This window comes from Mirounga angustirostris, unplaced genomic scaffold (genome assembly GCF_029215605.1).
Source record: "Mirounga angustirostris isolate CCGP_5_RB_7025 unplaced genomic scaffold, mMirAng1.0.hap1 SCAF_12, whole genome shotgun sequence".
Taxonomy (NCBI): Eukaryota; Metazoa; Chordata; class Mammalia; order Carnivora; family Phocidae; genus Mirounga; species Mirounga angustirostris.
The window spans coordinates 23,308,945-23,332,084 of record NW_026991720.1 but is presented as its reverse complement, the minus strand read 5'-3'; the positions used below and the strand labels follow the sequence as shown (position 1 = coordinate 23,332,084).

The 23,140-nt window shown below is 40.5% G+C and overlaps 1 protein-coding gene across 2 annotated transcripts in view; it reads left to right on the top strand.

The window, feature by feature from the left end:
• The first annotated feature begins 688 nt into the window (after nucleotides 1-688).
• CALU (calumenin) overlaps nucleotides 689-23,140 on the top strand; it is a 31,938-nt gene continuing 9,486 nt past the window's right edge. The window contains exons 1-5 of one of the 2 annotated variants that reach the window (XM_045864313.3): nucleotides 689-834; nucleotides 10,578-10,809; nucleotides 16,616-16,809; nucleotides 20,617-20,783; nucleotides 22,092-22,152. In XM_045864313.3, the coding sequence (XP_045720269.1) occupies nucleotides 10,589-10,809; nucleotides 16,616-16,809; nucleotides 20,617-20,783; nucleotides 22,092-22,152 (643 nt within the window). In that variant the 5' untranslated portion in view covers nucleotides 689-834; nucleotides 10,578-10,588. Of the gene's footprint in view, nucleotides 835-10,577; nucleotides 10,810-16,348; nucleotides 16,543-16,615; nucleotides 16,810-20,616; nucleotides 20,784-22,091; nucleotides 22,153-23,140 lie in introns of both variants that reach the window. The other variant, XM_045864312.3, reaches the window with a different exon arrangement.

Sequence of the window (23,140 nt, the reverse complement as noted above, 5' to 3'; positions counted from 1 at the left end):
AGCAAAATTTGGCAAAGTGTATTGAAGATACAAAGTGTTAGGAAGGCAAAAAGAGGAATTATACCTAGTGGGGTCAGGAAAGACTTCAAAAGCTAACCGAGACTGAACCGGGACTTCTATTGGCATTCATAACACACTTAGTCCAGGCAGAGGAGATCACATGATGAAGACAGATCAAAGAGATGTGAAAAGGCAAACTGTTAGGATACACCGAGATGGTGGTGGCCAGAGCACAAGATATGTGGGAGGGAGTGGTGGGAGACAAAGCTGAAAGTTACACTGGAGCCAACGAGTGAAGAGCCTCCCGTAGGCTACATCAGGGCGGTAGCGCTGAAGGGAAAGAAGTTGGGATTGTTCAATATAGTTGTCGACTGATACAGTCGAATTAATTCGGTCCTGTGTGCTTGTGGGCATGAAGATAACTGGAAGGGTAATCCAAAAAGCCGTGTGGAGGCCGAGTCACGCGCTGTGAACTGGGACCAGGCCGCCAGACAGCCGCGCCCACACGCCACCCGGAGTAGGGGGCTGGGGCCCGCCATCCCCACAGGGCCGGGGACCAGGGTTGGGCGGGAATCCGGTCCACGCACTCGGCGCGCTCGCGGGGACGTGGCGCTTTCCAGCCAATCCCGGTTACGCGACTGTAGGGCCAATGGATGTCGGGGAATGCTGCACGTCAGCGGCGGGTTCGTTGATGATTGGTCAGGAGGCCGCCGGCGAGGCGGGTGGGGGCGGGGCGCGGAGCTGCTTCCGGTTGGGCGGTGCTTGCGCGCGTGAGCTGAGCCGGTGGGTGAGCGGCGGCCACGGGAACCTGGGCTGTGGGCGCTTCGAGGAAAGGTAGGTCCTGCGGTCCCCAGTTCTTCTGCAGCCTCGTCCTTTTCCGCTTTTTGTCGTCTGCACTCGCTCCCGACGCGGCATGGGTCCCCTTCGTTCGGGGCCCCTGTTTCTGCTAGCGCGGGAGGAACGGGCCCTGAGCCTGCTCGCGACCCCGCGGCCCTCGGCGCGCAGTCTGAGTTGAAGGCCGCCGCTCGCCCTCCCGCGCGCGCCGGGAAGGGGCCTGAGTCTCGGCGAACTCCGGCTCCCGGTTTTGCGTTCTGGGGGGTACTGTTTTGTGCCTGGCTTGCCACGTCCTCGGCCCCTGGGCTCCGTCTCTCACCGAGTCCCTCCTGTTTGCCTACTGAAGGTCGGAGGGCAGTGGGGTAGTGTTAGTGTAACAGTTCTCTGCCACCTCCCACTAACCGGCCTACCTGTGTCCTCCAGCCCAGCCCCAAGGCCACATCCCGAGAGTCGGGTGCGTCTGCCAAGAAAGTCGTGTTCGCTGACTTTGAGGGTGTAGAAACGGGGCGGGGGGAGGGGGTGGGGGAGAATGCCTGAAGACACTATGTGATTAAAAAAAAAACACCTTTGTGTAATTTTAAAGAAAAGCCGACTGCTTCGAGCTTCCGTGTTTGGCTGTATACTTCTGTCAGTGACGGGAAATAGTTTTTAAGCTTTATTAGGGAATTGTATTTTACCTTTTTTGTTGCTTTTAGCTATAGATCTTAGTTCTGATTTTTGGCATGCTGTGTTGAGAAGTAAAGTTAATTCCCAACCGCTGCCCTGATTAAGAGCATAGTTAGGTGGTAGGTAGTTTTGAAAGCAGCTTGTGCACTATGGCAAAAGTTTCCTGGGTCTCCTGCTAAAATTGTAGGGCCCTTGATCTCAATTCCTGATTGTTTAAATTCTCAGAGTAATGTCTCTGAGAATTGAATTGCATTCACTTCCTGGCGGCATGTGCCATAAGATCAACGTTAATGAATTGGGAATAAGGTTGCTTTTAATATGGTTTTGTAGTTGGGAAGTAGAGAACGTGTAGTCTCCCGATAAATTATTTTTTGCCCTAGAGTGGAAGACACAAGACAAATGCATGTCTGACCTCATTCCATGAATTTAGTTAGCCAAGTGACGATGGCCATCACTGAAGAATTTAAGTATTATAGTACAAATTTACAGTACAAACCTGTAAATTGTATTTGTGAGTAGAGAATGAATTGCCTAGGCCTAATCTGAGTTTTACAGTGATTCAGGGGTCTCCAGTAGGATTTTTTTTTAAGAATTGCAACTAGGAGGACCATGAACTGTTAAAGATGAATTGGGTATGCCTGAGTGGATGGTACTTGGTTACAGCTTTGAAATCAACTCCTACCACTAACTCTCAATATAATTCTTGGCTTCCGTTCATCCAGTAATGTGTCACAAGATACATATTGGTGGCATTTTCTATACATTGCACCAGTACAGGAGATTGGTAATTGATATTAACACAAATTTTCTATAACATGGGTGTGCCAGGGGTATTGGAAGGACAGAGGTGTAGCCAGGGATAGCCGTTGGAGATGCTAGGCCGTAACATCCTAGATCCTTTGTGAACTCTTAAATATGGGTGTTGTTGATGTTGTAATTTATGTATTAGAGTTAAAACAGCTGAAATAACACTTGCCTGTTGCTGCCTGATGGCCAGATCCGGTGAGGGGAATTGGGGGTTGGGGAGCAGGCAGGAACTGCATTGCTGCCAAGTACTGTCCAACTAATCCAGTAAAATGTATTGGTATATAAAAAATGTAAGACATTGTACTGGGGACTGTAGAAAGATATTAATTTATATTAGCTGAGAGTCCCGCCTTTTAAAAGTGTACTATCTATAGGGGAGCTAAGGAGACAACTTAAAGTAGCCTATGATCATTATTGTGGAGTGGTACAAGTTTTATAAAAGTTAAGAGGAATGGGTACGGATTACTTCCAGATGGAGTAATCATAGTAGATAGGTCTTTTCATCTAGGACTTTAAAATTATTTATAGACATTTGGCACCGAAGGGAGGTTGAGCTAAAATAACTACCAAATTCTCAAGGACTTTATGTGTGTTAAACATGCACTCCAAAACTGCAACTAGAAAACAAAGCTCCTGTCCCTACATTTTGCAAAGCATTCCTATGGCAATTAATTATGTGTTAAAGTTTCATCAGCCCCAAAGGAAACTTTTTTCTTCCAGAATTTTTAGAACTTTTTTCTTAATTTTTTCACTCCGTAGCCAGAAAATTTTAGTTTGTACTGAGCTGCTTTGGTTATAGAACTAAGGAAGCCTGAGTAATAGTTTGTCATTCTCAAAGCTCTTCTTTAGGCAAATTTTGCAGTTTTTCTATTCTCAGCTGTCATATAAATGTGTGCTCTCAGTACCACAAATAATTTAATTAGAATGTGTTAATGATCTAATGTAAATTTGCTTTGTCACTAGAGAAACATGGACTAAATGGTTTGTCATTATCATAACTTTTATCAGATCATGCAGGATGACATTATTCCTTGAATGTGATAATCCGTTGTACTTGCACTAAAGTTGTAAGTGAAGAATGTCAGATAACCAGATAGCTTTAATTTCTAGATTTTATAACCTGGGCCTTAGTATACTTAAGCTGCTGTCAGGCTGTTACCCCAACCCACAACTGAAGTGGACACTTAGGCAGTGAGATCCTCTTTTTGCTGCATTATAGAGGATTGTCCTTTTTTGCTGATTATCCAGCTCAGAGAACTGGAATTTTACCACCACACCCATTTCTCCCACTTGTTAACTTTGAGTAATGGGTCTTTGATCAACCAAAATACCTGTGGGATCACTCAGTGCTAATGTTCTTGAGAAGTTGTATTTAATCCAGACATCTGAATTTCCCTGGAACAATTTAAGTGTTCTGTGACCAATGACTGGGAAGGAAGGGAGGGAAATGGCAAGAATTTAGAGCTTTCAAGGAAATTTTTGAATGGATAAAATAAACTGATTCTTAAGGCTAATCTTTGTTATTGAAAGAAATTTAAGCTTATGCTATTAATTTTCTCCCTATGAATTAACTGGAGCAGTTCATGAAAATAACTTTTGCGGGAGACCATTATTGGTGATATACTTTGAAGGATGATAGTTACTTGATATCTTTCCTGTTCTGTTTAGTTTGTGTCTCTAACATGGCATTATCCAGTAGAAATATAGTACATGTCACATGAATACATTTTTTCTTTTCTTTTTTTTTTTTTAAAGATTTTATTTATTTGACAGAGAGAGACACAGTGAGAGAGGGAACACAAGCAGGGGGAGTGGGAGAGGGAGAAGCAGACTTCCTGCAGAGCAGGGAGCCCGATGCGGGGCTCGATCCCAGGACTCTGGGATCATGACCTGAGCCGAAGGCAGACGCTTAATGACTGAGCCACCCAGGCGCCCCAAATACATTTTCATCTGAAATTTTAAAACAGATTAATGTTAATAATTTAATCCAGTGCATACAAAATGCCATTTTTTCTATGTAAAGTGTAACACTTATATCACATCTTATTTACACCAGCCACAGTTCAAGTGCTTAGCAGCTGCATGTGATTCATAGCTATTGTCCTGAACAGTACAGGTCTAGATTTTTTTTTTTTAATATTTTATTTATTTCATTTGAGAGAGCACATGCAGGAGCCAGGGGAGGGGCAGAGGGAGAGGGAAAAGCAGATTTCCCCGTGAGCAGGGAGCCCGACATGGGCCCAATCCCAGGACCCTGAGATCATGACCTGAGCCGAAGGCAGACACTTAACCGACTGAACCACCCAGGTGCCCCAGATTTTCTTTCTTTCTTTTTTTTTTTTTTAAGAAAAAATATTAGATGTTATCCTTGGTGAAGGTGGGACAGAATTATAGAAAGAAAAACTTACAGGTCATTTGAGAAATAGGAGATGGAGAGATGCTTTTTCCACAGCCATTGATTTACCTTCTAGATCACATGATAAAAGTTCATACATCTATGTGCGCCATTTATGTTTTCCTGATATCCTGTTATCTATTGATGTGTAGCTGTGATGAAGAGGGAAGGAGAAAGAGAAAGGCCATTATTTGGTTTCAGTTTGATTGAAAAGATAAACATGCTTTAGAAATAACTGCACTAATGTAGTTCTTCAAATACATTGTGTCAAAGGTTGTTTTGTACTGTTCTCACATCTTCCTATATAAAATATCCTTTGTCTTGGTGGATATCTTTTGTTTCTACTTGAACATTTTTATGTACTGTATGGATTTAGATAAATCTAGTACAGTCTTTTTTTAGTGTCTATATTCATAGAACAAGAGGCCTTTGTGAAAGTTTCTAATAGCCAGGAGTTGGTATATTATATGTGGGTACAAAGGGTGTATATTTTTTTTAAAAGTTACTTAAAGTGCAGGGTTTTTTATTGTCCACTGCAGAGAGGTGAAGGTAGGACCATTGGCTTTGTCCATCACGTGGTCCTTGTGACCTTTTTAAGAAGTAGTTCCATCAGTGGTAGGTAGAAAGCTAGATTTCACAGTGGCAGTAGGTGGTGAGGAGCAGAGATAGCAGTATAGACACTCCTGTGGGTGAGGGAAAGGGAAGGGCAACCTTGAATGAATAGCGAGGTCTGGGAAAGACAGATTTTGGATTGTGGAGACCTGAGTAGTAGTGATTGGCAAAATGGGGGAAGGAGCCTTTAGAGGCGTGGGATTGGAAGTTAATTGAAAGAGAAGGAAAAGGGATGGATAGATAGATGATAAAGCAGAAGCTCTTGACTTTTACTCTGGAATTCTCTTATCCTTGTTATCAAGATGTTAAGCCTCAAACTTAAATGTAGCTTTGCCTCTAAATCACAGTGAATCAGTGTTACATTTTTGTATGTTACATGTATCAAAACTTTGTACAGTATCTTTTCCAGGCCTGGTAATGGGCTTAGGCATTATTTATATTGTAACATTTGAGGTTTGCAAGAGTTGTTAAGGAATTATGCAAGAATTGTTGGGGTATTTTATTCTGAGGATGTAATTAATCATATATAAAATTTTCCTAAATGTGAAGTTTCCTTATTAATAGGTATAAGGAAAATCAACTGTTGCAGTGACTTGATTTTACTTGATTTTGTAAACCTCTAACATTATAGATATTGTTTGGATATATCACAAAATATCCACAACAGAAATTTGTTCCTTTTCTCTACAGAGTTTTATTGGTCTAAAGAAGTGTTTGTAGTTTGAGATGGAAGTCTTATTTTGTCCTAAAATAAAGTCATACTCATTTTGGCATTTAAGAGAGCCATTAAATCTCTTAATTTTCTCTTATGCCACTGATTTGATTGATCAGTTGAATTATTGAAGGACAAGCTGAAGTGTTACTCTAAAGCAGCATGTTTTACTTTAAAAAGAGTTTATGTCTTAATAGATATGTGTTTTTCTTCAGTCTCCTTTTTCAATCTGGAGAAATGGCTTGAAAATGTTTTCTTTGCAACTAGTATTGAAAAGAGTTTTTATAATATTTAAAAAGTAATATACACAGGTAATACACATGAGTGTGTATTCATTTACAAAATATAGACAGCAGAGTACAATACTAAAGTTCATACCAGCCTCACCACCCCGCCCATCTCTTCTCCCTTGAGTCTGGGGGTTACCACTGTTTACAGATAGATGTTTATCCTTCCACTCCGTTTTTATTCATATGTGTTCTATATTATACAAATACAAACAACCTGGGAGGTTATTTGGTTTCGCTTATTACATAAATGAAATCTTAACATTGTTTTGCAACTTGCTTTTTGTTGTTCACTTAAAGTGCCATGGCGAATTCTCCGCTTCAGTGCAGATAGATTCACCTCATTCTTTTTAACCTTTGTGTAGTCTCCCATAATAGAGGTTTCGTGTGTATTTACTAGTTCTCTGGTTTTGTTTGTTCTCCATTCCTTTTTTATCATTATAAACTGTCATTATGGAATATCTTTGTGCAGGTGTATACAAATTTGGGCGTTTCAATGGGCTAGCATGAAACAGAATACTGATAAACTTTCAGAAGCATAGCTGAGTTCTGATGTTGGTAGGAACAGCTTAAGAAAAGTCCCACCTTCTTCCCGGTTGTCTAGCGGTCTCTTGGTCTTGCTTTTTCACATTGCTTCTTACGGGTTTTCATCAGTCTCACCAACCATCCAGTAAGAGTACTATTTTTTGGAGAATGAGCATTCCAGGAGTGACTGCCTTCAGTCATTTCCTTAGAGGCGTTTCTATTTGACTTATTGGTGCTGTCCTATTTACTGTAGAATACTTTCTACTCTCTGTTGATGCCTCCTCTGCCATTTCAGGACCTTCTCACCCTTCCCCACTGCGCTGCTTTCCCAGGCACTGCGTACAGTGTCCTTGTGTGCTCTTACAACCTGAAAGTTACTCATGGAGACCTCAGGTTGTGCTTTTGTATGATCATCTTTCTAGGTTGTGTTGGGATTAAACATATTTCTCTATTTGCTTTCTTTCTACTTTTAAGGAATCTTTATGTAACATGCTCACCATTAGCTGTTGTAAGCATTTTTTAGTTTACTGAATCCAAAGAACTCTCTAAATCCAAGGTAATGCAATGTAACTTCCTTTACTATTTGGTGGTTACAAGAAAAACAGATACATTGAAATATGTCTAATCTGTTGGCATACTTAATTTCTTTAATTTAATTAATCCCCTGGAACAATTCATTCTAGCTCCCAAAACTTTCAGGCAGGATCAGCTATATGCAGTTTCTTCATGTTAAGTATATTTTCAGGTCAGTTTTTTTTTTTTTTAAGATTTTATTTATTCATTTATTTATTTAATTTATTTGTCAGAGAGAGCACAAGCAGGAGGAGCCGCAGGCAGTGGGAGAAGCAGGCTTTCCGCTGAGCAAGGAGCCTGATGCGGGGCTCGATCCCAGCACCCTGGGATCACGATCTGAGCTGAAGGCAGACTGAGCCAGCCAGGCACCCCTAAGAGAAATAATTCTTAATCAGGAAGAAACAAGATAGATAGGGGTGTTTGTATGATTGCAGCTTTATTTTTTTTTTTTAAGATTTTATTTATTTGAGAGTACGTGTGCACGAGCAGGGGGAGGGGCAGAGAGAGAGGGACAAACAGACTCCATGTTGAGCGGGGAGCCTGATGTGGGACTCGATCCCAGAACCCTGGGATCATGACCTGGGCTGAAGGCTGATGCTTAACCGGCTGAGCCACCCAGGCATCTCTCAGGTCAAATTTCTTAAGATATTACTATGGCTGTTTGAGAGGTTAGTTAAAATAGTGGTTCTTAGCCTGGCTGCCTTTTAAAAATATTAAGTTAGGGGTGGGATTTCGTGATCATATTTTCTTAAAAGTCTTTGGGTGATTCTAGGGTATAGTCTAGATTGAGAACCACTAAGTTAAAAGTTATGCTGAAAGAATTCATGTTTTTAAAAATATTTACATATAAATTGTGAGCCCTTGGACTAGATGGTTCCACTAGTGACAGCCTGGGGAAGGTGAAGTCTGTCTAGCTTAATCTGCAAATTAGAGTAAGGCAATGCATTTACCTTTCATGTGATACAGTGGTCCTCTGTACTGAGCCTTTTATTAGTTTCCTAGGGCTGCTGTAACAAATTGCCACAAACTGGGTGGCTTAAAAGGTCAGATATGTATTCTCTCATAGTGCTAGAGGCTAGAAGTTAGAAATCAAGGTGTTAGCAGAGCTATGCTCTGTCTGAAGGCTCTAGGGGAGGATCTTTCCTTCCCTCTTCCTAGCCTCTGGGGTTGCCTGGAATCCTTGATATTCCTTGACTTGCAGATGCATCATTCCAATCTCTGCCTCTTCATAACTTGGCATTCTCTTCTCTGTGTGACTGTCTAAATTTCCCTCCTTTTATATCAATGATTGGATTAGAGCCCACCCTCTACTCCAAAATGACCTCATTTTAACTTAATTACATCTGCAAAGATCCTGTTTCCAAGGTCACATTCACGGGTACTGGGACTTCAGGATATATATCTTTTGGGGGGGACACGGTTTAACCTACAAACAAGCCTCATGCCTAATAACCACCTGCCTATCCAGTAAGGGAGCCATTGGTTACAAGTGGAAATGAGTTAAGAGATTTTGTGAATTTACAAAAACTGACTCACTACAGGGGGAAAGGCATTTAGAATTCATGTTCTACTGGTCAAAGAGTTAAAATATGAAAATTGGGAAAACCTTTCCTCTTGATTTTTAATTTTATAGTTTTTTTCTCTAAGACCGTAACCTCTCTAGACAATATTCTGGGGAATCTGTAGAGTATGCTAAACAAGTTACCATCCTGCAGCTTCTCTGCAATTTTTTGGTCAACATTTTTTGATAAAGTGTTCCAGCCTTGGGGGCGCCTGGGTGGCTCAGTCGTTAAGCATCTGCCTTCGGCTCAGGTCATGATTCCAGGTCCTGGGATCGAGCCCCGCATCGGGTCCCTGCTTGGCGGGAAGCCTGCTTCTCCCTCTCCCACTCCCCCTGCTTGTGTTCCCTCTCTCTCTGTGTCTCTCTCTGTCAAATAAATAAATAAAATCTTAAAAAAAAAAAAAAAAAGTGTTCCAGCCTTGTGCTTGTTCATTAGAGTCAGCTGTGACTGCCGAGATTCTGAAAGTACGGAGTAGAACCCAGGGATCTGTACTTTGAACAGTACTCCAAGCATCCTTATGCCTGGGCAAGTTTGGGAAACCCAGTATAAGGAATGCTAAAGCAGTTGTTCTCCATTACCGTACCATCTGAATGGTTTGATCTTTGAAGGTGGTTTGAGGTTGAGCATGAATATGGGAGACAACTTGTTGCTGTATACAGGACAACTGATCTCAAATATTTTGTGGTTCCTAATCTAATGATCACCGGAATCACCTGAGAAACGTTTAAAACTTCAGAGATTCTAATTCAATAGGGGAAATTTTTTTAAAGCGGCTTTGGTGATCCTAATAACCAGCCAGTTTTAAAGACCAGACCCCTGATACAATACAAAAGTAAAGTTATTTGGAGTCAGTAGGTCTGAATTTAAATGTTGGTCTTTTTGTGGGGCGCCTGGGTGGCTCAGTTGGTTAAGTGACTGCCTTCGGCTCAGGTCATGATCCCAGGGTCCCGGGATGAACCCCACATTGGGCTTCCAGCTTGGCGGGAAGCCTGCCTCTCCCTCTCCCACTCCTCCCTCTTGTGCTCTCTCTCTCTCTCAAATAAAATCTTTTAATAAAAAAAAAATGTTGGTCTTTTTGCTTTTAAGTCTTAAGAACTTGGGCAAGAGGGTTAATGTTCTACTTTTGTGTTTTTAATCTTTTTTTTTTTTTAAGATTTTATTTATTCATTTGAGACACAGAGATACAGAGAGAGAGCATGAGCAGTGGGAGAGGCAGAGGGAGAGGGAGAAGCAGACTCCCGGCTGAGCCAGGAGCCCGATGTGGGGCTCGATCCCAGGACCCTGGGATCATGACCTGAGCTGAAGGCAGACGCTTAACCATCTGAGCCACCCAGGCACCCTACTTTTGTGTTTTTAAAAGGGAGCCTACTTACAAGGTGGATATTTTAACTGATTCCATGTCAGCTTCCAATCAGATGAAGGAAACTGGTGAAAATTTGTCACCATAAAATTGGAAAGTCTGATATTCTACCATTCTTATTTTATGGATTAAGTAATAATATTTGGGATAATATCAGAATAATAACTGGATATGAGTTTTAATTTCTTATTTAATTACAGAGCACACTGCTTCCTGAATTAACTAACCTTTGTTTTTCTTTAAGATCTAATTATCATGGACCTGCGACAGTTTCTTATGTGCCTGTCCCTGTGCACGGCCTTTGCCTTGAGCAAGCCCACAGAAAAGAAGGACCGTGTACACCATGAACCTCAGCTTAGCGACAAAGTTCACAATGATGCTCAGAGTTTTGATTATGACCATGATGCCTTCTTGGGTGCTGAAGAAGCGAAGACCTTTGATCAGCTGACACCAGAAGAGAGCAAGGAAAGGCTTGGGTAAGGTGCCAGCTCTCAGGGGGCTAAAGTAATGACATTTCTTTGTAAATCACCTCATTCTTTTTTTCTCTTCTGGCTTGGCCACCCAGTAAAACTGTTTTGAACTACATTCTTCTGAAAGCTAACCACAGAATTCCTACCACTAAAATTTAATTGCTTGCTTTCATACATTTCTCCACTGAGTAACAGTTTACCTCATTCTACAAAGCAAAGTCATTTTTCGTAAAGGTACCAAATGCTGCAGGACCCAGATCGAACTGCATCTTCTTTCCAAAGGAACATTACATGGGGGGCATCTCATCCCTGCTGCTTTTAATTTTTAAAAATGATCCGTGACCTATTATTCATTGTTTCCCAAGCCAAGCCTTTGAGTGGATAATAAACTGCAAATGAGACCCCTGGGCTAATTTCTATACAGTTTGTGATTTTTGAGAATGTCCTTCACCTTCTTTGTTTTCATTCTCAGATATTTGCTTAATAAAAAACAAAAGCAAACCAATCTTGCCTTTTAGAAGATTGTAATAAGTAATGTTCTTAATGTCAGAGTGTGAGTTGCTGGGTTTTTTTGTTTTGTTTTTAAGATTTTATTTATTTATTTGACAGAGACATAGCAAGAGCAGGAACACAAGCAGGGGGAGTGGGAGAGGGAAAAGTAGGCTTCCTGCCAAGCAGGGAGCCCGATGTGGGGCTTGATCCTAGGACCCTGGGATCATGACCTGAGCTGAAGGCAGACGCTTAATGACTGAGCCACCCAGGTGCCCCTGTGAGTTGCTGTTTTTTGTTTTTTGTGGGTTTTTTTGAGAGAGAGAATGAGAGAGAGAGAGCACGAGAGAGGGAGAGGCAGACTCCCCACTGAGCTGGGAGCCCGACGTGGGACTCGATCCCGGGGCTCCAGGATCATGACCTGAGCCGAAGGCAGTCGCTCAACCAACTGAGCCACCCAGGCGCCCCTTGTGAGTTGCTGTTTTAATAACAGCTGGGCCATAGTTGGGTTCTGTGGCTCTCAGGAGGCATCTTTTTACCTAGTGAGTTGATTTGGTGGAATCCCAGTTGATTATTTCTGAGGATCTAGGAATGTCTTTTTTTTTTTGGCTCATCCAAAGCCTTGCTTTTTGAGGAAATGTGGATTAATTTAGTGAACATTTTCTCCTTAATGAGCACCATTGGTGTAACTTTCTGAACTATATTTAAGCGATTTGTTTGGAAAGTTGTACCACATAAGAATTTCCAAAAGTATTTTGTCATCATGGATAGTCCTATGAGTAGAAGACATTATAGAGGGACGCCTGGGTGGCTTAGTCGGTTAAGCGTCTGCCCTTGCCTCAGGTCATGATACCAGGGTCCTGGGATCGAGTCCCACGTTGGGCTCCCTGCTCGGCGGGGAGCCTGTTTCTCCCTCTGCCTGCCATTCCCCCGCTTGTGCGTTCTCTCTCTGACAAATAAATATATAAAATGTTTAAAAAAAAAAAAAAAAGACATAACAAAGTTTGTTTTGGGTGATACTTCGGAATAAATTTATTTTATCCTTTCATTGGATTATCTGCTAACTGAAGAGTACAATATTTTATTCTTAAACACTGACAGAAATACTCAAAAGATTTTGCTATGTAGAATGAGAAACTATCTTCAAACATTTGAAAATAGAAAAAAACAAATACATTAAAGAGTCAGTCTTCTATTAGGTTACTTTTCTAACTTTAAGAGACCACGCTCACTTTTAATTTTAATCTTCTAACTGTGCTAACATTTGGGCTAAAAATAGGGATGCGTGAAGGTGTTTTGGTCTTCATGTCTTACCTGTTAATAATGTGCATGTCCGACCCACATTTGGGTCTGCACATGGCTCTTCACAGAATTACTCTTAAATAATGAAGGGCCTTTAGCCTTGGTGTCAGTCAGTATATTCTGGCTCTCTGCAGGTAGTGGAATAGCTCTGCTAGCAGTTGTCAGTAGAGAGAATGTTCCTTTTTGTCGTTAGTAAATAGCAAAAGGTCAATACATGAGCAGACTCTATATTTGATTAGAATAAGATGGTTAAAATAATGCTTTTCATAGAATGTATGAATGAATACTATTTGCTTCTAAATTTTGGAGATAATGAGAAATAAGGTGATGTACTATGGAAGCAAGGATTCCAGATGAACTTTCTTCTTTTTTTTCTTTTTTTAAACTGATTCATTGTGGCATTTCTAAACATTGTTTTGATAGGTGACTGCACACCAGACGTTGGGGACAACAGATTCCCCACCCCACCCCTTCTGCCTATATAGAAGACAAGTGATTAGGAGAGAAGATCATTGTTTACACCTGTAGTTGCAAAAATTCACGACTATTTTAAAATCTTCAGTAATATCTAAAAACATTTAATATAGTTTTCCCTTTTTCTTAAGAATGTTGACAAAAAGAACTTTTTTTCTTTTTTCTTTTTTTTAAGATTTTATTTATTTATTTGAGAGAGAGAGAACACCTGAGAGGGGATAGGGTCTGAGGACGAAGCAGACTCCCTGCTGAGCAAGAAGCCCGATGCGGGACTCGATCCCGGGACTCCAGGATCATGACCTGAGCCGAAGGCAGTTGCTTAACCAACTGAGCCACCCAGGCGCCCTAGAACATTTTTTCTTATGTGTGTATTCTCCCCTGGCCACCCAAAGAAGTCTTAAGTGCACTTAATTTTCATTTATGTGTCCTTCAAATGAGGTTTATTTGTTTTGAGGTGGTGGTTCTTCATATTAAAAGTTTTCACCCTTGGTATATTTGCCTTAGAAATGAACTAGAGCAGTTCATCATCACAGACCAACCCCTTTGAGAGTCTAAGGAAAGCAAAGGACTCTACCTCAGAAAAGTACATATATGAATATGTATTAAATTTTGCATGCTAAAAATTTCAGGAATATTATGAATCCTCCTGGAGCCTATTTACTCAGGTTCACTTAAAAAACAACAACAAACAAAGGATTTGCATTTTGACTCTTGAAATGTGGAGGCATGTGTTACCTCTTAGGAGAAATAACATAAGGTCCACTAAGTACATTGTGTCTATCCTGAAATGTTTATTTGGTGGCATCATATCTACATCTATAGGGTTCTTCAGTGTCACAGGAAAACAACACCATTAGCTTCATAAATTTGCACAGGCTTTAAAAGATCAGAGTTTAGAACTTAGTGCCTAAAATAGGACATACCCACTTCCAGTGTACTTTCACAGCTGCCTGCAAGCTGGATGGCCAGCAAGATAAGAATGGCTTTTATATTTTTAAATGGTTATTAAAATGTAGAGATATGTGACAAACCATTTGTGGCCGACAAAATAAGAAATATTTACTATCTATCCCTTTTCAGAAAAAGTTTGCCAACCTCTGTGTTAAAGCATTTGAGATATTTCTGTTGGAATAAATAGAGTGGCATTCAGCCAACTTCATTAACAAAAGCCCATCTTGAGCAGTCATATGCTTCTTTATCTGAATGATCCTTCTCTTCAGGCTATTTATAATAGTTTACAATTTTCCTTTGAGACTGGGAGCCATTCTGATACCTTACCCTTTTTTTCTTAACGGTACAATGGCAGTATATTGGTAGTCAATACCATTTGGATATAAACTGGGTTCCATTTTAGATAATGCAGGTTTTTAATACTGGTAGAACTTAATGTGTTAATATTTTTTTAAACTCTCCAGGGTTAAAGTTGCAAAAAAACAATTTGTCTTATGCTCATGTAGATAGAGGAGGGTATTTAAGATATAGCTTCTTACTGCTTTACCTTTTCTGTTAACTTTTTTTTTTTTTTAAGATTTTATTTTAAGACAGACACAGCAAGAGGGGGAACACAAGCAGGGGGAGTGGAAGAGGGAGAAGCAGGCTTCCCGCTGAGCAGAGAGCCCTATGCGGGGCTCAATCCCAGGACCCTGAGATCATGACCTGAGCTGAAGGCAGACGCTTAACGACTGAGCCACCCAGGCGCCCCTCTATTAACATTTTAGAGCAAAAGCTAGATTACACATTCCCTGAAGGAAAATGCTTGTTAAATTACAGAGTTTAAGTACTAGACAGTTAAGGCTAACAGCATACCAAATATCAAGATGAATCTCTTTTCATAGTGTCACTAGTACTCTGTGATTTTAATCATTTTCCAATGTTGTATTCATAAAATGCATAGTGGGAAAAGACATTTGCTACCAAGTGACAGTCTTTTTCAATCCTGCAAATAATAGGGCATAGGAGTATGCCAAGATTTCAAATCTCTTGAATTTTTTTTTTTTTAAGATTTTTATTTATTTGACAGAGAGAGACACAGCAAGAGAGGGAACACAAGCAGGGGGAGTGGGAGAGGGAGAAGCACGCCTCCTGCAGAGCAGGGAGCCCAATGCGGGGCTCGATGTGGGGCTCCATCCCAGGACCCTGGGATCATGACCTGAGCCCAAGGCAGACGCTTAATGACTGAGCCACCCAGGCGCCCCCTCTTGGATGTTTTGATTTGAAGTTCCCATTCCAAACTGGGCTACTTACTTGGGTGACTTTACATAGGTTGTCTGTGCCTCTATAAATGAGTGGTTGCATGGTTGCATCTTCAGAGGTTTTCATGTCATGCACATATTTCAAAATTCTTAAGTTAAACTTGAGATGGCAAACCTGGAAGAAAAGCTCATGAAGAGTGAAGTATATTGATTCTTTAGCTTTGTAGTTTTGCTTTATCATCTGTATCCTCACCCTCTCAGCTTATTAACATTCTCCTAAGCTCACATACGTCAGGGCAGACATTCTTACCACATCATTTCCTCAGAGTTCTCTGTTTTTGTGGTTATATGTGAAAGTCCAACATAATGTATAATTAGCTGCTAGCTATTTTTTTAGAATAAGCATGCGTCTGTCCTTCTGGCTTTGTGTAACTTTGTGAATTTTTTTTTCCCTCTGTTTGGGGGTGTGTGTGTATGTGTGTATGTGTTGGTTTTTTGGTTTCTGTTTTTAAATCTTGAGATATAAGTGATCCCAGAACTATCTTTGTATCTTTATATTTTTAACAAAAGTGTTCCTTTTTTTTTTTTTTTTTAAAGCAACTGAATTAAAAGTCTGGTTTAAATTTTTGAATTTTTTAGAAAACCGTATCAGTGATTGTGATTATTTACCAAGAAATTGAGATTCTCCTAAAAGCAATAAAGAAAAACATAAAGATTTGTGTGTTTTTTGATACAAAGAATGGAGAATCCAGATAGGGATGGGTATTCACTCCTGAATTCTGGCCGCTGGCTGTAACCTACCCGGGTCTAAAGGGATGAGACTGGGTTTGCTTGACTGGGTTTGCTTTTGCATGTAAGTGCACCAGCCATGGACTGTGCTTGCCTTATCTGGATGGCTCATTTCAGACCAGTAACAGGCCATTTATGAGAAATATTTTCAGTTGCTTGTCTGGAAGGTTTTTTGGAGACTTTTTTTTATGTCCATGCTTTAGCCCTGGGCAACACCTCTAGTTACAGCACACGCCTGGCTAGGTGTAGAGCCTTGTGTCCCTTTAACCTCTTGCTGGATTTCTCTGCATTTTCTACAGAAAGATTGTAAGTAAAATAGATGGCGACAAGGACGGGTTTGTCACTGTGGATGAGCTCAAAGACTGGATTAAATTTGCACAAAAGCGCTGGATTTACGAGGATGTAGAGCGACAGTGGAAGGGGCATGACCTCAATGAGGACGGCCTCGTTTCCTGGGAGGAGTATAAAAATGCCACCTACGGCTACGTTTTAGGTAGGTCCCTACTATCTGGGGGAAAAAGCCTTATGGAGCTGGCACCTTGAAACGTAACTGTTTTGTCTTGTAGAATGATTGTAGATAAAATAGACGTGGATAAAGATGGGTTTGTGACGGAGGGGGAGCTGAAATCCTGGATTAAGCATGCCCAGAAGAAATACATATATGACAATATTGAAAACCAATGGCACGAATTTGATATGAATCAAGACGGCTTAATCTCCTGGGATGAGTACAGAAACGTGACTTATGGCACTTACCTGGGTAAGGGGCAAGATGTCAGCCTGATAGAGACTGTGGTCTTGAGTCAAAGAAACAAATGGGTCACACAGTGAAGGAAAGGAAGAAATGGTGCTTATTTTAAATAGTCCAGTGCTGAACTGATTTCCCTTTATTTTATTAATTTTAAATGTGTATATTAAGTAATTTTGGCTTTCTAAGGTCTGGCATCTTCTACATCTTCAGCATTTCAGATATTTTACCAATTTTTCTTTCTGTGATCCCTCAGAGACCATTTTTTGGGGTAGATCTCAGCTAAAAGGCTGCATTGTTTCAATAATGCAAAGCAAGAGACTTTGAGATGTCTCTTGACATGGTCACATTAAAGTATTGGACCTGATGGGTGTTTTTATGCAACTGATGAATCACTAAATCCTACCCCGAAAGTAATAATACACTATATATTAACTAAATTGAATTTAAATAAAATTTTTTTTAAAGTATTGGACCTGAAATTCAAACCAAATTAGACTCCTTTATCTGGTGAGAATAGGAAGATTACTGTCTTTCCTTAATAAAATAAATATCAAATATAATAGCTTTCTTTGATAAAATTTAACTGTTTTATTTTAGTATGTCTGCCTACCGAAGTTTAGAAATGAAAATTTCCCATTTGTTTTCTCTGGCACATGAGTTTATCAGCCTGCTATGCAAATGCTTCAAGGCAAATAAATGTGACTTTGATTGCTTTCTGTTGATTTAGGTAGCTTGTGTGCTTGGGCCACCTGTTAGTAATTTTCTTTTCCTTATTACACTTGCCTGTTGCTGAATGCTAGGTGGCAATCTTACAGAGTTGATGACTTAGGATGTTTTTGTTAGTGAGATTCCTCTACTTGGTTACAATTTGAGATAAGAATGTGTAAGTGTTACTTCTTGCATTTCTATCCTGGAAATTAGGCAAATTTCTGGGTTAAAGCAGGCATTCTCCACCACTGATTAACAAGCAGTGAGTGTATAATGGTCTGTTTCCCCTACTGGATAGCCAGCTGTCTGTGTTAATTACAGGACTGCATGCATTTCTAGTGAAGAGACTTTTATTTCTGTGTTGGGCTTGTTCTCATTCCTAAGACTAAAGTGGCAGTCTCTCTTCATGCTTGACACTTAGCCAAGAACCAAACATATCCTTCACCCAATTAAGAACATGTGTATTAAAAAGTCAATGCAGATGGAGAGGCACCCCATGCTTCTTGCTTTCTGGCTGAAAGCCAACACCCTCCTGATTTATTTGGACTTATAAAAATAGAGTGAAGGGTAGGCTATTGGTGATCTAAACAAAATGGTGTGTTAATAAATCTCCCGTTCAGACCTAGGCACTCACTTGCTATCCAGAATGAATCTTAAACTCTTTGTATGATTATGTGCATAAAAATCTGTTGAGAGCTCTTCTGCTCTCATAGGTCAAATGATTCAGTGTAATGGGTATTTCTACTGAGACTGCATAAGCTGAAGCACTTGCTAGAGAAGCAATATCTTTATAAGGCATCTTTCCCTCAAGGCATGTGGGTGGTTAGTGCTGGGGTAATGAGGTCGCTTACAGAAGTGCTGAGGGGATTTTTGTGAGAGTATGTTCTTGATTCAGTTTTTGAGTTCAGGCATAAATAATCTTAGCTTTTAATTAAAATCTGTCTTAATGAATCTGCTTTCCACAAAAGGAGGGTTAACGCTGTCTCTGCCGCAAGTGAAATAAGAAATACTAAGATCCATTGCGGCTATACCAAAACTAGATCAAGAGCCTACCCAAAATGATGCAGGCTGGATAGCACAGTAAACTGGTACTTAGGGTAGATCTGGCACTCCAAGCAATGACAGCAAACACATGAGTTTAGTTATTCAAAATAAAAGTTTTTTGTCTTCCTTTTTCATCTTTATGTATGTGCATGTTATCAGGCTACATGATTGCAGTCACCATGTTTTACCCTAAGGCAGTGAGGAGGGCTCTTTGTTGAGAATCTAGTCTTAATATATAAGTTGTCTTCTATTATCTTCTTTTTTTTTAAGATTTTATTTATTTGACAGAGAGAGAGAGAGACAGCCAGTAAGAGAGGGAACACAAGCAGGGCGAGTGGGAGAGAGAAGCAGGCTTCCCGCTGAGCAGGGAGCCCAATGTGGGGCTCGAACCCAGGACCCTGGGATCATGACCTGAGCTGAAGGCAGACGCTTAACAACTGAGCCACCCAGGCGCCCCTTCTATTATCTTTATTTTTGTTGTGTAGTTAGGACTGAAACTTTGTTTAGAAAGATGACTTAGTATCTTAAAAAAGTGTATTTTCCTTAAATTCTCCATCTTCAACCTGTTACGGTTTTGAGTATCACGTATACTCATGATTCAATAAGCCGTCTTACTGAATTTTGACACTTAACGAAGAATGAAGCTTCAAACTGCCCAGCTCTCAAAATGGAGTAGTTTGTTTTCAAAACTGTGCTTAAAGTGTGGAAGGATTGAACTCTATATCAGAAATCAGCAGTGTGATGTTACTGTTAAAGGGCCCCTGTCGGTCTTTTTATAAAACTAGTGCCATATCTTTTTTTTATCTGATGGATGTGTTGTAGGAAAAATTGTTTCTTAGCTTTAATGTGGTGTCTTTTACATTCATAATATCTTCACATGTTACCTTTTGGTCCACACAACAGATTGAATCAGGGTTTTTTTATTCATTTGTTTTGTTTTTCCTACAGATAACTCCTTCACATTTTTTCAACTTAAACAAACTGAATTTTATTCTTCTAGATTGTTATATAGAGACTAAATAACTACTGCTTATGTAGTTCAGCATCCTAACAGATGGATAGGTCCAACTTCCAATTTGGTTGTAATCTACTGTTTAATTTTTGTAACAGCTTCATTGAGGTATAATTGACAAATAGTACACTGCACATATTTAAAATGCACAATTGATGAGTTTTGCCATAGGTATATACCAGTGAACCCATCACTACAATCAAGATAAATGAATATATCCATCACCCCAAAAAGTTTCCTCATGTCCCTTTATAATCCTGCTCACCTTCCCCATCCCCTATCTCTGGGCAACCCCTGACCTATTTTCTGTAACTCTGGATTAGTTTTGCATTCTAGAATCTTACATAAATGGGGGGGAGGGAGTGGCAAACAGTACTTGTGACTCATGGTAGATCTCTGAGTTGGCTGAAAAAACTATAGTGTGATCTTTCAGAGGGTAATATTCTGTTGTTTCAATCAGAGTGGCCTTAATATGAGATAGGAGGCCTTTGATATCTAGCTTCTCAATGGGAGCCTAATGTTAATAAAAATAGCAATAGCTAACATTTATTGGGAGCCAACTCTATGCTAGGCACTGTTCTAAGCACTTAGATTTATTTGCTCATTCACAACTCCTGACAGCCCTGTGCAGCCGGCACCACTATTATCTTCATTATTCGGATGAGTAGATTGAAGCACAATTAAGTTACTTGCACACAGTCACACAGTTAGGAGGTGGTAGAGTTTAGGATTCAAACCCAAATTGTATGGCTTTAGACTACCACTGTCTCTCAGATATAACCAGAAAGCTTGAACCTTCTAGTAGCCTTAACACCAAAAACAGCAAAGCGTCATGTAATAGGTCACATAGCTAAGGAGCCAGGGTTCCATTGGAGTGGCACACATTTACATCGCACCTGACTTTGATTACCAAAATGTTTTCACACTGTTACAATTTTACCTGTTATTTCTTCATTGCTTGGTTTATCTTTCTTGGAAATTGATTCCTCAGCCCACACATTTTCATGTTTTGTGGCAGTCTTAAGATTGGACTTAAACATTTTGTTTTCTAGATGATCCAGACCCTGATGATGGATTTAACTATAAACAAATGATGGTTAGAGATGAGCGGAGGTTTAAAATGGCAGACAAGGATGGAGACCTCATTGCCACAAAGGAGGAATTCACAGCTTTCCTGCACCCTGAGGAGTATGACTACATGAAAGATATAGTAGTGCAGGTTGGTGGAGAGCAGTGATTCTCAATGGAAACTCAGTTTCTCTTTTTGTTGATTATACTATTTTTCCTCTTTATTCTTTACTCTGTATCTGGAAGAATGGCTTGCTTTTATTTATTTATTTATTTTTAATTTTTTTTTTAAAGATTTTATTTATTAGAGAGAGAATGAGAGAGAGAGAGCGTATGAGAGGGGGGAGGGTCAGAGGGAGAAGCAGACTCCCTGCCAAGCAGGGACCCCCGATGTGGGACTCGATCCGGGGACTCCAGGATCATGACCTGAGCCGAAGGCAGTGGTTTAACCAGCTGAGCCACCCAGGTGCCCCTGGCTTGCTTTTATTTTGAAGTAAGCTCTAAGCCCCACCGTCAGGCTTGAACTCATGACCCTGAGATCAAGAGTTGGATGTTGTACCAACTGAGCCAGCCAGGCACCCCAGGAAAATCCTGTTTTTAAAAATGTTCCGTTGGGCACCTGGGTGGCTCAGTCATTAAGCGTTTGCCTTTGGCTCAGGTCATGATCCCAGAATCCTGGGATTGAGCTCCTCATCGGACTCCCTGCTCCACGGGAAGCCTGCTTCTCCCTCTCCCACTCCCCCTGCTTTTGTTCTCTCTCTCGCTGTCTCTCTCTGTCGAATAAATAAAATCTTTAAAAAAAATAAATAAAAATAAAAATGTCCTGTAGCCAGTGATCAGACACTAATAACAGTAATACTGAAGAATTCTCACAGAAGGCATTTACCAATAAAACATAAACCATGGACTTTATAGTTTTGTAAACAAAACATAGACTATAGCTATAGACACATTAGTCACATTTCCTGTGACTGTTAGAATGACGTCAGCATAACTAGGGCTGTTCCACATCATTGTGGGCTTGGTGGGATAGGTCATTTTTTAAACAGTGTACCAGTGTTCCTCCAAGAAGATTTGTAGTTATTTTGGGTTGAAGCATAAAAAACAAGTAATGTTTTACCATTTTTTAGCTAGAAAAACAGCAATTTCCTATGGTTTAACCATACCCACACATATACATATGTGTGGTGGGAGGGGGTTTAAGATTTTATTTATCTATTTGTCAGAGAGAGAGCACACAAGCGGGGGGAGCAGTAGGCAGAGGGAGAAGCAGGCTCCCAGCTGAGCAAGGAGCCCAATGTGGGACTCGATCCCAGGACCCTGGGGTCACAACCTGAGCCCAAGGCAGACACCCAACTGATGAGCCACACAGGCGTCCTTGTGTGTGTGTGTTTTAATGAATGCTAAATTATTGCCTAAATTTCATCCAGATACTAACTTTGTCTCCTCTTCTGTCTAGGAAACAATGGAGGATATAGATAAGAATGCTGATGGTTTCATAGACCTTGAAGAGTATATTGGTAAGTCTGTTTCTACTGTTTTTCCTAGGAGAAGCTGAGAAGCTATGGAAGTATGTTTGCCCATAGAAATAATTTACCCCATGGGTCAACTCGTAGCACATCATTAAGGCCAGACCAGTATGAGGAATAGTGGGTCATGATAAAGTATCTATAGCAGCACTGTCCAATCAAAATGTTCATGTGAGCCACGTATGTATTTTTACTTTTCTAATAGCCACATCAAAAAAAAAAGTTTCGGGCGCCTGGGTGGCTCAGTTGGTTGAGCGACTGCCTTCAGCTCAGGTCATGATCCTGGAGTCCCGGGATCGAGTCCCGCATCGGGCTCCCTGCTCGGCAGGGAGTCTGCTTCTCCCTCTGACCCTCCCCCCTCTCATGTGCTCTCTCTCATTCTCTCTCTCTCAAATAAATAAATAAAATCTTTAAAAAAAAAAAAAATGTTTCTTTAAAACATGATTCTTTCCTTTTTTTTTTTTTAAAGATTTTATTTATTTGACAGACAGAGAATGAGAGTACAAGCAGGGGGAATGGCAGGCAGAGGCCCAGGGAGAAGCAGGCTTCCCACTGAGCAGGGAGCCCGATATGGGGCTTGATCCCAGGACCCTGGGATCATGACCTGAGCTGAAGGCAGATGCTCAACCGACTGAGCCACCCAGTTGTCCCAAAACATTATTATTTTCAATAATGTATTTTATTTAGCCTAATATTCTAAAATACTTTCAACGTGTTATCCATATAAATTAAGGATTTTTTTTTCATACTGTCTTCAAAAGCATATTTTACACTTACAGTACATCTCAGTTCAGACCAGCCACATTTCAAGTTCTTGATAGCTCCGTGTGGCCAGGGGCTACCATATTGGATAGCAGTGATACAGTACATCCCAGATGCCTGTGGAATTGACAGTAAAGAGTTGCAGGGAGCCTAGGCTGGCATTAGGAAACCCAAGAGAAGAAGATAGGGAATAGAATAAAAGAGATCAGTGAGTGAA